This window comes from Odocoileus virginianus, chromosome 6 (genome assembly GCF_023699985.2).
Source record: "Odocoileus virginianus isolate 20LAN1187 ecotype Illinois chromosome 6, Ovbor_1.2, whole genome shotgun sequence".
Lineage (NCBI taxonomy): Eukaryota > Metazoa > Chordata > Mammalia > Artiodactyla > Cervidae > Odocoileus > Odocoileus virginianus.
This window is the reverse complement of record NC_069679.1, coordinates 41990054-42007956: the sequence shown is the minus strand read 5'-3', so window position 1 is coordinate 42007956 and position 17903 is coordinate 41990054. Positions and strand designations below refer to the sequence as shown.

General features: G+C 36.1%; 1 protein-coding gene across 6 annotated transcripts in view; it reads left to right on the top strand.

Moving 5' to 3' along the window:
* TCF12 (transcription factor 12) overlaps positions 1–17903 on the top strand; it is a 390369-nt gene that overhangs the window by 181504 nt on the left and 190962 nt on the right. For all 6 annotated transcript variants that reach the window (XM_020906149.2, XM_020906151.2, XM_020906146.2 and 3 more), the window contains one exon: positions 11037–11139. In XM_020906149.2, coding sequence (XP_020761808.1) covers positions 11037–11139 — 103 coding nt within the window. The remainder of the gene's footprint in view (positions 1–11036; positions 11140–17903) is intronic.

The window sequence follows — 17903 nt, the reverse complement described above, 5'->3', positions numbered from 1 at the left end:
CCACATCCCTGCCAACACTTGTTATTTCTTGTCTTTTTCTTAACTGCCATTCTAACAGGTGTAAGATGATACCTTTTGATTTGTATTTCCCCAGCAATTACTGATATTGAACACCTTTTCATGTACCTGTTGGCCATCTGTATTCGTTCAGATTCTCTGCCCGCTTTTCATTGGATTGCTTGTTTTTTGTCTTTATATTTTTACTGTTGTATGAACTCCTTGTATTAACCTCGTATCAGAAGATACATAATGTGCAGATATTTCCCCCCACTTTATAGGTTGCTTTTTCATTTTGTTAACAGTTTTCTTTGCTGTATGCAGAAACTTTTTAGTTTAATGTAGTTCTACTTGTCTGTTTTTACTTTTGTTGCCTTTGCTTTTAGTGTCAAAAACCCCCCCAAATTATCACCAAAACCAATGTCAAGGAACTTAACACCTATGCTTTCATCTAAGAGTTTTATGGTCTCAGTTCTTATGTTCAAGTCTTTAATCCATTTTGAGTCAATTTAATAAACCTTTATATGTGTAAAGTTAGGATGTTAGTTAAGGCATTATCTAACAGATTTTCTTAAACATTTTATGTATGCTGCATTATATTTTATAGTTTAATTTTTAAGGTAGTTAATTTCATAAAATACATTTAGGTTTTTATTATTATATACAGCAAACAAAATTGCTCTGCCAGATTACTTTAAACCATTGTCAAAATCTTCTTCGCTATTCTTGCCTTTTTGTTGATTGGTAACACACCATTCTTGATCCAGCATCAGTTCACAGACTGTGCTTTGAGAAGGACTGTCAGAGACGATCAGAAATTTATTAGAAAGGAAGGAGTTGTTAAAGAATCCATGAGTGATGTTAAATAATGTGATCTAAAACACGTTCAGTATTGTTTTTTAACCACTCCTATGAATTCTAATTAGAAGACTTATAAAAACATTAGAGTGAAAATTTTTAATTGCATACAGGTTTTAAGTTACATGGGAAAGCAGTTTTTTCTTTTGCTCATTACTTTTTTTTCTCCTTTAAAAATACATGAAATTTTAAAAAAAATCTATGTATAATATGAATATGATCTATTAATTAAGCTTTTGCAGCCAAGTATAAAGTCAGTATGTTTGTTTAGGAATAAACTGAACTCATAAGATTTCCTCAAAACTCCATGTATGATGCACTGTATTTCATAGTATAGTTTTTTAAGATAATTTTCTAATTGATTTCACTTTTCTTTTCACTATTTAAAATTTTTTGCTTAATGGAACATCAGTTCCTAAACGAGAACTTACTGGCCTTAGTAACTTTTGCCAGTTAATGGGAAGAAGGCAAAAATCTAGATGTTAGAAACAATCAACAGAATTTTATTTCTTTTTTTCTTCCCATTTATTTTTATTAGTTGGAGGCTAATTACTTTACAATATTGTAGTGGTTTTTGTCATACATTGACATGAATCAGCCATGGATTTACATGTATTCCCCGTCCTGATCCCCCCTCCCATCTCCCTCTCCACCCGATTCCTCTGGGTCTTCCCAGTGCACCAGGCCCGAGCACTTGTCCATGCATCCAGCCTGGGCAGGTGATCTGTTTCACCCTAGATATTATACATGTCTCGATGCTGTTCTCTCGAAACATCACACCCTCACCTTCTCCCACAGAGTCCAAAAGTCTGTTCTGTACATCTGTGTCTCTTTTTCTGTTTTGCATATAGGGTTATCATCACCATCTTTCTAAATTCCGTTTATATGCGTTAGTATACTGTAATGGTCTTTATCTTTCTGGCTTACTTCACACTGTATAATGGGCTCCAGTTTCATCCATCTCATTAGAACTAATTCAAATGAATTCTTTTTAATGGCTGAGTAATATTCCATGGTGTATATGTACCACAGCTTCCTTACCCATTCGTCTGCTAATGGGCATCTAGGTTGCTTCCATGTTCTGGCTATTGTAAACAAGAATTTTATTTCTTGTCTGAACTGTGTCTATAGTTTTGGGGAGAACCAGATAATACTTAGTGCTAAATTTTATTTTTTTTAATTAAGTGTTGTTTTTCTGTGTTCTTACAAGCATCAGTTCTTCTGGCACTGCTTATTTATAACCTTACAAACTAAAGTAGTGTAAATGGGCTAATATTTTTTAAATAAAATAGTTTATTTTACTTCTGTTTGTACTTGTAGTAGAAGAATGTTTTCACTTATTATGTATTATATGTCAGTGAATTTCTGATTCTGATGTAGTCATTGTTTGAGGAATTGACATTCAAAACCTATAAGGGGAGATGATAGATGAATTCCAAAGACTCTGCTTGTAAGTTTTTATTGAAACATAAAGATAATATAGAATTCAGCAATCTAGAAATGGAGATCTATAATACAGAAATAGTCTGCCAGGATTAAGTCTGATTGTTTCTAACATAACATTAGCAGTTACTTGGATAAATTTGTGAACGTGAATGGCTCAACTTAGAACGGAACTTGAGTGAACTTTTTTCAGTGATCCTTTGTGATCCTATCTTCAAAAGTATTTTTATGTCATTGTGTTTAAGCAGTATTTCATGTATTCATCATATTTTCTGAGGATCCTTTCCACCTCTGTAAGATTTTGGTTCTTCTTATCCTCCCACCCGTGGTAGTTCAAGACTTGCTCTTCAGTCTGAGGTTTTGGTTATTCTGTGAAACCACTTCTTAGCATTCATAAAGAAAAAGTTACCTGGACAGATTATTCATCCTCTCAAGAGAAACTAAGGTCTTAGTTTGCATGTGAAGTTCTGTGCTGGTCTCTTTTGTAGTGATAAAAAGGAATAAACCTTTGTTGCCTTTTAGGAACTCATGGGTCTGGATGACAAAACCCAAATCTATCAAGAAATTTTATTATTAACACCTGATTTATTTAAGAATAGCAGAACCTTAATGTATTGATTATGAGGTAGCTTTTTCGGAGGTAGATCTGATTGATTAACTGAGAGCATTGTTCATTTTTCCTTTATTTCATTAAATGAACAGATTTCATTAGTCACATACTATGTCTTTGTTAATGTCCCTGTCACTAGGGATAGGATAATAAGTGATATAGAAACAGTTCCTACTTTCAGGTAACAAACTGTTGTGATCAGATCAACTCACCTGTCTTTTTCATAGATACATTTAACTGAAAGAGACACTTTAAAGGATTTGTTTAAAAACTATAACTTTATATACATAAGCATTTATTTCCTTGTCTGTTGTAGGAGTAAGTCAAGAAATACAATAAGTACACTTTTTTTCTCTTTTATATTTCATATGTTATTTCTTATTTTTATTTCTGTTTTTACATTTCTTTGGAGTGTGACCACTCATTTATATCAGGCCTCATCCTGAGCTTTCTCTGGTGTCTTATGACTTTTGGCTGACTATACTAGTTTTGGCCACTTAGAGCTATAGGATTTCAATACTTGGTATGAAATCTTGTGGCTCTTTGAATACCAAAAATCTGTGGTTATTTGTTCAGTCCAGTTAGATAAGCTAGCACCTTATCAACTTTCTTTCTGCTAGTTATTGGGTGTTCTATGGAAAAACTAATTGAACCTTTATGATATCTGAAGCCCTGCAGCATTTTAAAGATTTAGCAACTGAACCCTCTCATCCATCTGTCATTTATTGAGCACTTGCTGTGTGTGTGACAAGCATCATTCTGGGGTGTCAGTGTGAGATGATGCCTGCCTTTTCCGAATCTGTGAGACATAACCATCTCTAACTGAGATGGTAATAATAATGGCTAGCATATATTGTGTTGCACATAGAAAAACTCATTTAATCCTTATAATAACCTGTGAGATAAATATATTATTATTATCCCTATTTTACAGATAAAGAAGCTGAGGCAAGAAATGTTACTTTGTTTCAAGTCACACAGCTGGTATGCGGCAAAGATGAAATGCAGGCCTGTTAGTCTGGCTCCAAGAATTCCATATTTATCCACTATACCTATACTGTGCAACTATAACATATTTATGGTATAATTTAAATGGATGATTAAATAGATAAATTCAGTAAGTGTAAGCAGTGATATGATGGAAATGCTTGCCGCTTTGGGAGCCGAAAATGAGTTCATCCAGTTTGGTTAGGGTCAGGAAAAGCTTTTCTGATCAAGTCAGTCTTTATTGAAAGAACCTTTCTCCCCATCCCTTTTTATCTATTGAAAAGAATTGAAAATAATATTTTAAAATGGGATTAGACAGTGGTTTTCATACAAAGAGATAGCCACATGGTTTAGAAAAAACCCTTCTTGGGAGAGTTCTCTGGTGCTTATGCCATATTTACTGGTTGAGTGAAATAAAATTTTTAAAAGAGCTATTTAAAACATTAGGCAGAAAAAAAAAGTTCTTGTATTTTTTGAGGAGACAGAGGAGAGGAGATCAGTATTGTGTAAATAGCACTAGCTGCTTTGTTTTTTAATTATTTTGTTCATTTATTTATGTCTGTGCTGGGTCTTTGTTGCTGCGTGGGCTTTTCTCTAGTTGTGGCATGCAGGGCCTATTCTCTAGTTGTGATGCTTGGACTTCTCATTGTGGTAGCTTCTCTTGTTGCAGAGCATAGGCTTTGGGGTTCATGGGCTTCAGTAGTGGTGGCGCATGGGCTCAGTAGTTGTGGCTCCTGTGCTCTAGAGCACAGGCTCAATAGTTGTGACACATGGGCTTACTTTGCTCTGTGGCATGTGGGATCTTCCCGGATTGGGGGTTGAACCCATGTCTGCTGCATTAGCTGGTGGATTCTTCACTACTGAGTCAGCAGGGAAGCCCTGTTTTGTTTCTGATAGAACAAAGGATTGGTTTGTTTATGTGCTGTTTAAATTAGTTTAAAAAGGATAGCAGCTTTAATTGATTGTTGTCTTATTGTGGCAAGGATTAAAGTTTCTGAGTTCTGTACCATAAAATGAACACAGAGAAAAGTATGGAATATTTTGTAGGATATACTTCATAATATTAAACCTTTTAAAAGTGTTATGCATTCATAGACGGGAATATTTGAAAATTAAATTGTAATTTAGATATTAAATACAGAATGAACAGTTTTTGTAAACTCTGTATCAACCGATTTTATCAGTGATTTATCTTTTGAGTGCTTTCCATTTTTATGGTAAGGCAGAAACGGTTTTTTAAGGGTGTGTTGGGAAATATTTTTGTGGTTAGTAGCATACTTTGGCTAAAAAGCTACCATGATAGATGAATCTGATCATTCTGTTTGGTCCTCCATAATGTAGTGTTTTATCATCTGATGTATGAAAATCTCATTTTTATTAATGAGATTATTATCTATTTTCATGGGAAAACCATTTCCCAGAGTTTATGATCATAATTAGGAGCTCCAGGGGGTCAGATTTGGCCCTCTTTTATTACCACAGTGATGCTCTGTCAATTAAAAATTTGCATCATGAAAGTTCTGTATTCTGATCTTACTGGTTTACTTTATATTCCGAAATTGAAAAAGCATTCATTGTTCAGCACCCCTTGACTGATCTCCTTGGGCTCCATTTTAACAGTTGCTTGTTTGGCTTTTGTTCCTTTCTTGTTACTCCAACCTTTCCTTTCCCGCTGGGCAATCACTTTCTGCACCTTTTCTCCTGCCCTTTGATGTTCTGGCTCTTCTACTTCCTTCCTTGCTTTTCTATCAACTCCATTCAGCATTATACCTTTTGCCCTTCCTCCTAATAGACATCCATGCTTCTTGCTTAACTGTATGTGGTACTTAAGGGGTCTGCTGTTTAAACTCTTGGTCAGCCAGCTCATTTCTTTCATTAAAGCTCTATTTGACATCTGTCTTCTACTGAAAACTAAATGGATGAGTACTTAACTACATGTATAAAAATATTATGCTACTCTAATTGCTTTAGATTTTTATTTTAACTTTGAATCAGTCAGTTCAGTCGCTCAGTCGTGTCTGACTCTTTGTGACCCCATGAATCGCAGCACGCCAGGCCTCCCTGTCCATCACCAGCTCCCAGAGTTTGCTCAGACTCTTGTCCATCAAGTCGGTGATGCCATCCAGCCATCTCAACCTCTGCCGTCCGCTTCTCCTTCTGCCCCCAATCCCTCCCAGCATCAGGGTCTTTTCCAGTGAGTCAACTCTTCGCATCAGGTGGCCAAAGTATTGGAGTTTCAGCTTCAGCATCAGTCCTTCCAATGAACACGCAGGACTGATCTCCTTTAGGATGGACTGGTTGGATCTCCTTGCAGTCCAAGGGACTCTCAAGAGTCTTCTCCAACACCACAGTTCAGAAACATCAATTCTTCTGCTCTCAGCTTTTTTATACTCCAACTCTCACATCCATACATGACCACTGGAAAAACCCATAGCCTTAACTAGGCAGGCTTTTGTTGGCAAAGTAGTGTCTCTGCTTTTTAATATGCTGTCTAGGTTGGTCATAACTTTCATTCCAAGGAGTAAGCATCTTTTAATTTCATGGCTGCAGTCACCATCTGCAGTGATTATGGAGCCCCCCCAGAAAAGTCTGACAGTTTCCACTGTTTCCCCATCTATTTCCCATGAAGTGATGGGATCAGATGCCATGATCTTAGTTTTCTGAATGTTGAGCTTTAAGCCAACTTTTTCACTCTCCTCTTTCACTTTCATCAAGAGGCTTTTTAATTCCTCTTTACTTTCTGCCATAAGGGTGGTGTCATCTGCATATCTGAGGCTATTGATATTTCTCCTGGCAGTCTTGATTCCAGCTTGTGCTTCTTCCAGCCCAGCGTCTCTCATGATGTACTCTGCATATAAGTTAAATAAGCAAGGTGTCAGTATACAGGCTTGACGTACTTTTCCTATTTGGAACAAGTCTGTTGTTCCATGTCCAGTTCTAACTGTTGCTTCCTCACCTGCATATAGGTTTCTCAAGAGCTGGGTCAGGTGATCTGGTATTCCCATCTCTTTCAGAATTTTCCACAGTTTGTTATGATCCACATAGTCAAAGGCATTATAGTCAATAAAGCAGAAATAGATGTTTTTCTGGAACTCTCTTGCTTTTTCGATGATTCAGCAGATGTTGTCAATTTGATCTCTGGTTCCTCTGCCTTTTCTAAAACCAGCTTGAACATTTGGAAGTTCACAGTTCATGTATTGCTGAAGCCTAGCTTGGAGAATTTTGAGCATTACTTTACTAGCGTGTGAGATGAGTGCAATTATGCAGTAGTTTGAGCAGTAGTTAGTACCTAGTAGGTACTAAGTAGTACTAAGTAGTAGTTGTTAGTAGGTAGTTTGTGTGGTAGTTAACTTTGATATTTCCCCCTAATTTTTACTTACCTGGAAACTTACCATGTTTTAATGTAGTTCTGATTGGTGGGATTGGGGTGGGGGGAACTCAGCTATCACCTTTGTAGACTTGAATTTTTCCTTTCTATATATGATAAAGATCTTTATTTCTAGATTGTCTAGATTTTGGCTGCTAGAAGTGTGGTGCATGGATAAGTAAGCATAACCATCACCAATTGGTTATAAATGCAGAATCCAATTGGAAGAGTGAAAAAGCTGACTTAAAACTCAACATTCAAAAAAAGAAGATCATGGCATCTGGTCCCATTACTTCATGGCAGATAGTGGTGGAAACAGTGGAAACAGCGTCAGACTTTATTTTCTTGGGCTCCAGAATCACTGCAGATGGTGACTGTAGCCATGAAATTAAAAAGACACTTGCTCCTTGGAAGAAAAACTATGACAAGTCTAGGCACTATATTAAAAAGCAGAGACATTACTTTGCCGACAAAGGTCCATCTAGTCAAAGCTATGATTTTTCCAGTAGTCATGTATGGATGTAAGAGTTGGACCATGAAGAAAGCTGAGCGCCGAAGAACTGATGCTTTTGAACTGTGGTGTTGGAGAACTCTTGAGAGTCCCTTGGACTGCAAGGAGATCCAGCCAGTCCATCCTAAAGGAAATCAGTTCTGAATATTCATTGGAAGGACTGATGCTGAAGCTGAAACTTGAATACTTTGGCCACGTGATGTGAAGAATTGACTCATTGGAAAAAACCCTGATGCTGGAAAAGGTTGAAGGCAAGAGGAGAAGGGGCTAACGGAGGAGGAAATGGTTGGATGACATCACCAACTCTATGGACATGAGATTGAGCAAGCTCTGAGAGTTGGCAATGGACAAGGAAGCCTGGTGTGCTGCAGTCCATCGGGTTGCAAAGAGTTGGACCCAGCTGAGCGACTGAAATGAACTGAACTAATCAGTGGATATGAACATTGAGGTTTGCAAAGCACTGTTATAGGTATTACCCAGCTAGTTGACACAGTTAACATGCTGACTGAGAAATACGTATGTTCATTTTCTGGAACTGATCTTATTTAATTGTTTGTAAATTGTAACTTTTCATCCTGGTTCCCTAAAAGTTATTTTCTGGATGGGTATCACTTCCACTATGAGGGAGCAATGATAAGAATAGTCTCAAACAGTAGCCAGTCCCAGTTTTTTAAGTAAGGTCCTGACATACATTCCTGGAGAAGGAAATGGCAACCCACTCCAGTATTCTTGCCTGCAGAATTCCATGGACAGAGGAGCCTGGCAGGCTGTAGTCTCCATGAGGCTGCAGAGTCTAACACAACTGAGTGGCTATCACTTGGCATACATAGATCTAAAACTGACAAACATTTAAAGTCCAGTTCCATTGTTCCATCCTCCATTATCACTCTGCATCTACGGATGAAGATTCCTTTCTTGTAGGCTGTGGCTTTTCAAAAATTCTATGCACTAAGATGAACCTTTGAGGTGTAAAAAAAGAATATTCAAATTTCTATTTAATTTTTATCTTATATGAATGAAATTATGACTTACTGAAATTTGAAATGACTTACATCAAATTTCACTATTTACACTATTAACACTATGGTTAATAGTGTATGTTTATGAGTAAGCAGATACTGAGGGCCCATATTCAAATCTTGTTTGTATGTGATGACATAGGCTTATAGATCCTCTGTGGTATAATATGACAATCTCAGATTTTATTAGTGGACTGAGATATAATCTTGTGTAACTTCTGTACTGTTCCCTGCTATATGTGGGTACACTTGGATAATAGATAGTACTTACTGTTATTTGTTTATGGTTGATAGAAAAATAAGTGTTGTGTTTTCTGAACAGATATTAATAGGGGCTTAGGGTCTTTGCTTAACTGCAATATATGTGATGTATAAAGTTAATGTGTATACAGTCATTTGGTGATACCCTGAAACTTAGATTTATTTATATCCTTGTACTTTAGAGTTTTAAAATTTTTAAATGTTTTTATTTTTATAGTCACGAAGGGGAAAAGTTATGTTTATTATACTTCAAGAATGAAGACTGAGAATATACAAAATTAATCTTTTAGTATCCTTTAACATTGGAATGAAGTGTGAACAGCATGGATGACCTACAAGTGCATTTCTTTTGGCATTTTTCAAGAGTAATAGTTATTTAATGATGATAAGCAATATTTCAGTGAGTTTTTTGTAAGCTTTATTGTCTTATTTGACTCTATACCTAAGAATGACAGTGGGAGGGAGTGGCAGAGGAAAACACTGAGATAAATGTGAGGTAGTAGGATGTCACTTAGCACTTCAAGAGTGTTTAATTTTAAGCAACAGAAGTAAACTCCAAGGAGTGGCCTTAGCCAGGAGCCGTTCTGTTTTGTATGTAGCTCCTGCTGCATGTGCCTTTGACAGATAGGACTCTGGTTTTGGTTTCCAGAGGACACCTTTGTAGTCATAACCAAGTTGTAAATGTCACCAGTATTCTTTGTGAATGTCTGTCACATGTGTATCAGTGATTCTAAAGTAGATAAAAATGAAACAAAGATTCATTTGGGAGTTAGCACTCCCAGCAGATTATTTTTAAACAGAATAGCAGAAGGAATTGTGACATGCATCCATAAGCAATTGTAATGATTTGACAGTTATTTAGCCCTCAATTCCTAGCTCTTTGGTTGAACTGACAGCATCCCTGCAAAGATAGTGAGTCCTGTTTCAGCCCCATTAATGTCTTCTTGAATGTTAGCCTGCAGTCTGGGTAATGATAAATGTTCAGTGATTGATGATTTTATAGTCCCAGGGGATTCTGGGTGGCTTCTGTGAGCCAAGGCAGTGAGTTTTTGTTCTTGTTTGGGCCTCTTGTAAGATTTTCTGATCTTTACTAAAATCACTTTAAGTTGGCAAAAGGGTAGGATAGGTACCACCTACACTTTAAGTAGGGTTCAAAACCTCTATAGAAAGTATGATTTTGGAGGTGATGCTGTACTTAGTATGTATAAGAATCTGAGAACCAGAACAGTTATTTAATCCACTGAGCTTTTGTAACACTTACTTTATTTGTAAACTTTGGTATCTTTTAGGTTCCTTTGCTTTTAAAAAGCATGTTTTATGTTATGAGGATAAATTTAGTAACAGCCATTGTGAAATAATAGCACTAGCTTTATTGTTTTAATGGTGTTTGCAGTTTCATTTTTTAGATTAAGAATTTAAATTAACTATCTTTGTGTTTGCTATTTTACATGGCTCAGTTTGTATAAGAGTATACATGGCTCAGTAATTATTATACTAGTATTAAAAGGAATGTAAGCAGGTCTTCTTTTACTAAATATTTCTCTGCCATTTAGGAAAGGATTCATTTCTAGAATATTGATTTTCGATTACTTTTAACATCTTAAGTAAATCTTATAATTGCCCAACCCTTTATTGATAGGGTATGGAGGCAGAGAAAGGAGGATAAATGTTTTTAAGTTTATTATAACTCATAAGTATACATTCTTAGTTCATCCATTTAGAATTTTACTTTTTGGGATATAAAGAGATCATAGGGCTAATTTTCTTTAAAATGTATAAAGAAACTTTTTGACTTTAAAATCTTAAAAAGAATAAAAGCAGCACTTCTGTTTAGTTTTTCAAGTAATGAACCAGAAACTCAGTTAGGAATGACCGTTTGTAAGTCTGTATATTAATTAGATGAGTGTCATTATGCTCAATTAGCAGGACTGCCAAATAATCTTTTTAATACTCCGGTCTTTTTTTTTTTTTTTTCCCCTCTAGGGTTTTACAGACAGCCCTCATTACAGTGATCACTTGAATGACAGTCGTTTAGGGGCCCACGAAGGCTTGTCCCCAACACCTTTCATGAACTCAAATCTAATGGGTAAGTTGGTAAATCTCTGCAAGCAGTCTTCATAAAGCCTCTTGGATCAGAGACATTTTTTTATCTCCTTGTCCAGGAAGGACACATAAGTATCTAAAAGAAACTTCCTAAGTTTCTAGGAGCATCTGGGCTTTCTTTGTTCAGTCAAGTTTGGGGGGCAAGCGTTCAGAAATGTGGGTCCTTCTCTTAGAGCTTTATTGTCATTGCTATCAATAAAGGAAGCAGCAGCGTTTTAACTGTGAGTGTTGGCAGTGTCTGTGACACCAAGCTTTATATGTTTTCTACCTTCTGGGCAGAGAAGCATTTCAAAGACATTTGTTTTTAATTTACTATTTGTCTTAACAGTTATATGTATGTGGTAAATAAAAATATGACAGAGCTGTGATTTTAGGCAAATTTTATTCATGTTGGACAGTATTTCTTTAGACAGTTTGATAAAAATAGTACATTTAAATATTGCAGCATTTGTTTTAAGCACTTTGGTTCATATTGGGGATTTAAAAATTTTTCTTTTTCTGTAGTAAGTTTGCATTTTGAACATTACTCACCACCTAAAACTGATTATTTTTGGCATAACCTTTAAGGTTAACCATTCTCTGTATCTCCCCCTACTCTCTGCAAACCTGCCCTCCTTTCCTCTCACTCCCTCCGCTCTCTCTTTCTTGTATCAAAGCTTATAACTATTCAGTCTGAAATCAGAAGCCCTCAATTTTTTCCCCAAGTTTGGATGCCACTCTTTTTTTAAGTAATACTTTTACCTTTCTGCAGAACCTGATTCAAAAGAATCTGTTTTATGACATTATTTTTTCCATCTTGTTTATGCTGGGGCTAAGCACATTACAGAAGCTTTATTTAATCTGTCTTACTGGTTGTCAGTGGCGTCATGTTAATATGGAAGTTTTGTGTAATTGACATTGATTTCATTACTTATTCTATTTCTTAAGGACATGACCTATATTGTGATCTTAGAATTGTCCTTTTAAGACATAGCCATGGTAATCTAAGTGGATTACCCAAATCCAAAATCCCGGTGGTCGGCAATTTCTTTATAAATGGTTTTATTTTGCACAGTCTTTGTTTATTTCCCTTATCCTCCATAAAGTATGGTAGATTCTGATGTGGATTTTTGCCTAAGGCAGTTACCATTTTAAAGCCAGAGTCATTGAGTATGACACAAGACTAAAATCAGTGATAAAAATTGTATTTAGAATGACAATTTGTTTCAACCTTAGATGAAACTGAGAATCCTGGTATTAAATATATTATCATCTAGGTAAAAATCAGAATTAAATATAGAACAAAATAATTATCCTTGCATTAGGCTAGGGAAAACTTTCTAATCTATCTTTTAAATTTTTTATTGAACTTGCTATCAAAGTAAAATAGATGTAATGCTCCAGATAGTTTCCTTTTGTAGTATATCTTTTCCCCAGGTAGTGTTTAATTTATAGTAAGTGTGGTAGACCAAACTATAGGCAGTGTATTTGTAATTTTACATTGAACTAAGCTTTCTTAATTAAGTGTATAACTGAATTGTGAAAACTCAGAAATTGCCCTTTTTTATATTTTATATTAATGTTCTTACTTTTTGTTTTTAGCTTACAGAGCTGACTCTTTAGAAGAATTGCATCGTTAGTGTAGCTTTGAGCAAAGGTGACTTAAAATTGTGAGGGTACATTTTCATTGTATGTTTTAACTATCTAATCTTAAAAATGTTAATTTACTTTTAAGAAAGGGGGAATGACCTTGAAAAGATTAGACAGATAGGTTCAAAAGAATTGCAGTGATCTAGGCAATATCTGATTTACTACACTTCCTTTCTTTTATTTTTAGTAAAAATGATCAAATGCGATATCTAACTGTTGAGTCTAAGTAATCTGCATGACAATAGCTAGCTTTGGGAAATGAATGTCCTTTAAATTGCGGAGCAGCTCCAAACGGCAGCAATTAATCCCACTTGGTGTGAGTTGAATTGAACCTAATACCCTAGAAGGTGGGTCTGTCTCACTCCGTAGAGTTACAGTGGATAGATTCACTTTGTTAGCCATTTGATAATTTTAGGGGAGTTTCCAGGCTGAAAATCTGCAGTGTTAAAGCAGGACTGAGATGTACATGGCAGTATTAGCAGCATTTAGAACTGTTGATACCTAATCATCATAATAGGTAAAACCTTCAGAGTGATTCTGTGAATGATGAGTGCTGAGAAACAGTTACAACTAACTGGAAAGCAGTAACATATTTCATCATTGCTGTCAACATGTAAAAACACCATTTAATCGGGTGTGGAGGGCAGTGAAATTGTACATCTAGGGAATGTTGTTTTTCGTATTATGTTCAGCCATAATAAGCACATTTGCCTGAAGAAATAGTGGATTGTAAAGTGCTACTATCTTTCATGATGGAGCTCTCAAACACTTTAATGATTTTGTACATTGCAAAAATGAGAAATTTTTTCTAACAAGGGTTGATAATGATTCAATAATGAACAATTTGCCATAGAAACATGCACTTCTATATTCATTTAGATATTTTGAAGCATTTTACACAGGAAGGAAAGCTATTATGTTGGATCAGTTAGTGTTTCTTTTTAATGAATTCCAGAATTATCCTGTTGATTTGTCAGTATGGAAAAGTGTTTCTTTCTTATGTTTCAAGTGAAATAAGTACATCCTTTTGGCATATCACTAAGTAATTAGCATCAAGCATTTCTGTATTATAGTAAAACTGCAGAGCAGTGAATTGCAGTAGTATCACCAAATTGTCTTATTTACTTCTAGCCTCTTCCAACTTTGGTCCGTTTTTCTACCCTTGGGCCCTTCATTGATTTCAGTAATGTTTGCTTCCCTTTACCTATTGTTGATTAGATGTATTTTTGGTGATGGTAGGACCATTTTATTAATTGGACATAAAGACAAATTACTTTATAGAATTGCCTCCCTTAGGTTTCCAAGTTACTGTTAACCGCTCTTACCTGTCTATCCCCCATGTCTATTAAAGCTTTATGCACATGTGTTGTCAGTGGTAAACTTAAGATAGTACCCTCTGTTTTTCTTTTTTCTGATACCTTTTGTGTTCCTTTCTGAGGCGTGTTTAGCCTCTAGAGATGTTTGGTTAGTATTTTTATCTCTTAAAAACTGGAAACAACATATGGTAGTATAGAAAAACTATAGGGCTGAGAGTTAAAAGATCTGGATTGTAATTCAGATCTTGAAAAATAACCTTTATCTTTCACATAAGGTTTTGCTGGATAGTCTAAAAATTTTCTGTAGCTCTAGAATTTTATTATTTCTATAACTTATGTATTATCTTTTATTCAACCCTGGAAAAGGCTACAACTAGAATTATAATTGGTTTTGTGCAAATGATAAAACTAAGGTGCAAGAAAATTGTGTTTTTTTTTCCTGAGGACTTTGAGTCAGTTAATGGCAAAACAAAGCCCATGTCCTCTGACTCCCAATCAAGTATTCTTTCCATTAGGCACATTAGGCATATAAAGTATTGGTTCTTTCTATGTAATGCCTTCAGGGTTTTACTAGCTCAGTATTTTCTTAAAGTATGGAGACACAGCTTTTGAGAGGTAATAATGAAGAAAAGTTCCATAGTGACATAACTTTGGGAAGCAATATATCACATGTCCCCTCTTAGAGATTCAGATTGTACTTTGAAATATTAAAGACACGGGAAAACCGGGGTAGCTTATTTATGTTCAGCCCATCATATTCCAGATTCAGATGATGCACAGAAGTCTTTTAAAATAAAAAAGCATCATTACCCTGTGGGGAACTTGTTTTCCATGGAGCACACACTGGGACATACTTGTAGCTTGTATTAGAGGTGGATGTGCATGCATGCACAGTTGTGTCTGACTCTTTGACCGCATGGACTGTAGCCTGCCAGCCTCCTCTGTCCATGTAATTATCCTGGCAAGAATACTGGAATGGGTTGCCATTTCTGATAATGCAGTAGATGTGGGTTCAATTCCTGGGTCGGGAAGATCCCCTGGAAAAGGAAATGGTAACCCACTCCAGTATTTTTGCCTGGAAAATCCGACGGACACAGGAGCCTAGTGGACTACAGTCCATGGGGTCACAAAGAGTTGGACATGACTGAGCACTACTGCAGTGGGTAGCCATTCCTTTCTCCAGCGAATCTTCCCGACCCAGGGATGGAACCCAGCTCTCCTGCCTTGCAGGCAGATTCTTCACTGTCTGAGTCACCAGGGAAGCCCTGTTGCAGGTTACCTTGTCCTTAGTGGTTTGGGGATGCTTTATTTCAGTGCATGCATGCACTTTATTTGTAACTACTCTTCTCCAGAAATAATTTCTTTCCATGCCCCTACCCTGCATCCTTACTCTGAAAAGCAGCCTCTTTTCGTGGTTAAAATGACTTGATAGCAGTTCTTTCTGAAACCATTCCTGTAACCTGAGATGAGCTAATGGTATCCTTTTTGCCCAGTCTAGGAGAGACCAAACTAGTACCTGACATTGAAAAAGGTTTCAGAGTTTCAAGGGTACTCCTGTGTAGACCTAGGTCCCTTTTATCTATGAGTGATTAGTCCTAGAGTGATGTATACAAGAGAAATAAATAATTGCTGAAAAGAGATGCCAAGATTTCAGAAGATAGAGGGGAAAATATTAGGGCTTTATTTTGAAAACAAAAACTTCAATTAGAAAGTAATATTAATAAAGCAAAATGTATATTATCCACTATATTTTAAGTGAGCAAAGAATTAATTGTTGAAGTTTTTAGTGTATTTTTTTTTCTTCAGAAAAAATTTATGGTAATACAGAAAATGTCTTTTACTTCACATTTGAACCTTGTTAATATTCTCTTCAATTATTAACTGACTCTTAATTCATTTAGGTCCTAATCCATCAGTGACTTTTGTGTTTATTTAAAGGATTCTTTGGGCTTCCCTTGTGGCTCAGCTGGTAAAGAATCCTCCTGCAATGTGGGAGATCTGGGTTCCATCCCTGGGTTGGAAAGATCCCCTGGAGAAGGGAAAGGCTACTCATTCCAGTATTCTGGCCTGGAGAATTCCCTGGACAATACAGTCCATGGAGTCTCACTTGATGGAATTTTCAGTCTTTTGCATGGTATTCCGCTTTCAGTGAATTTCTTTTGTATTTGCTTTGTATCTCTGGGTCAGGAAGGTCCCCTGGGGGAGGGCATGGCAACCCACTCCAGTATTCTTGCCTGGAGAATCCCATGGACAGAGGAGCCTGGAAGGCTACAGTCCATGGGTTCTCAGAGTTGGACACTGCTGAGCAACAAACACTTCCACTTTCACTTTTCATGGGTTATTTAGCAAAAGATTGACCAGCAATGCCATTGACTCATATCTCACTGATATTTTTTTCTAAGTTATCTGGTCCTTAGTGAATATTTTCATCAGGCCACAAGGTTGGCTTAACTCTGCAACCTTGCTAAATGATATCTCCACTGATCACCTTTATTTTTATTTATTTACCCAGTTCATTTGTTCATCATCACTTGTGTATGTATGCTCTGTGATCAACAGTAATCTTCAGTGATCTGCACAATTTCATAATGGATCAGTGGCATAGATCAGTTAAATGATTCTTCCTTGAATCTTCCTGTTGTTTGTGTCTAATTCTCAACAAGTGAGTCTGAATTCTGAGGATGTTCTGAGTTCTGCTTTTAGTGGTGTGGGTGACAGAGGCTGTGGCTGCTTGGTTACTGGAGAACTAAAGCATTATACTTTTTTATTAAGGAACTTTTGTAAACCTGACAGTTTTTCCTGATGTGTATAAGCTCAGAACCACACCATGGCACACATGAGTATTTGCGACACTGTTTTGATTGGGAAAAGTCCTAGAGCAGCGTCATCAGACTGTGTCTTCGATGTGGTAATGCTTCAGATTCACTGCTTATGGTTATAATAATGTCTATATCATTTACTATAAGTTTTCTGATTATTTTGTTAAAAATAAATGCTAATTAAGTATTAAGTAAAATTCTCATAGAATATTTGCTCTGGAATGGATTTTAGAGGTCATCTAGCTCAGTGGTTCTCAGTTGGGAGTGTTGAAAGGTATGTGATTGTCATAAGGACTGAGAGTAGGGAAGAGGTGTGCCTGGTACTCATTATACCTTGAAAATTCTGGTAGTTTTCAAAGTGAAGGCTTAGTTGGTTAGTGGTTGCAGTGTTTAGGAAAGTTTTAATTAGCTACCATATGAAAGTAAATTTTTTAAAAATTTGAAAGCATATCCTGAATTGCTTTGGTTTCAGTTATAGACATGTTATTGTTTGAGGTATTCATGGTAGTTATCTTTCAGTTGACTAGTTGTTTTACTGTGTTACTGCTACTTAGTAAACCTCACATTTTAATTAAAGTCCCTCAAAAAACTTGCTTAAATTAGTGTCCACTTTTTTTTTTATCACCTTCACATCTCAGGTTACTTCTTTTTTTCTTAAAAAGATTCATATTTTGCTTCAGATCAGATTCAGGTCATGTTTTCTGTGACTTCTGGGTTGAATTTGTTTTGGTGGTGGTGTTACTTGGAATTTTAGGTTTTTAGGAGTACCAGTAGTTGCTGTTCTCCCTGTGTGGGGGAGCTTTCTTGTATATATTACTATATTTTCAGTAAATACTGTCCTCTTAAAAATATTTTTTGGCTAGTGGCATATGCATGCTGTAGTGTGGTGAAGTATGTACATATGCATGCTGTAGTGTGGTGAAGTATGTAACAATCATTCTTAAGTTGCTTACTTGTTTTTCACTTTAGAATACCTCTGGAGA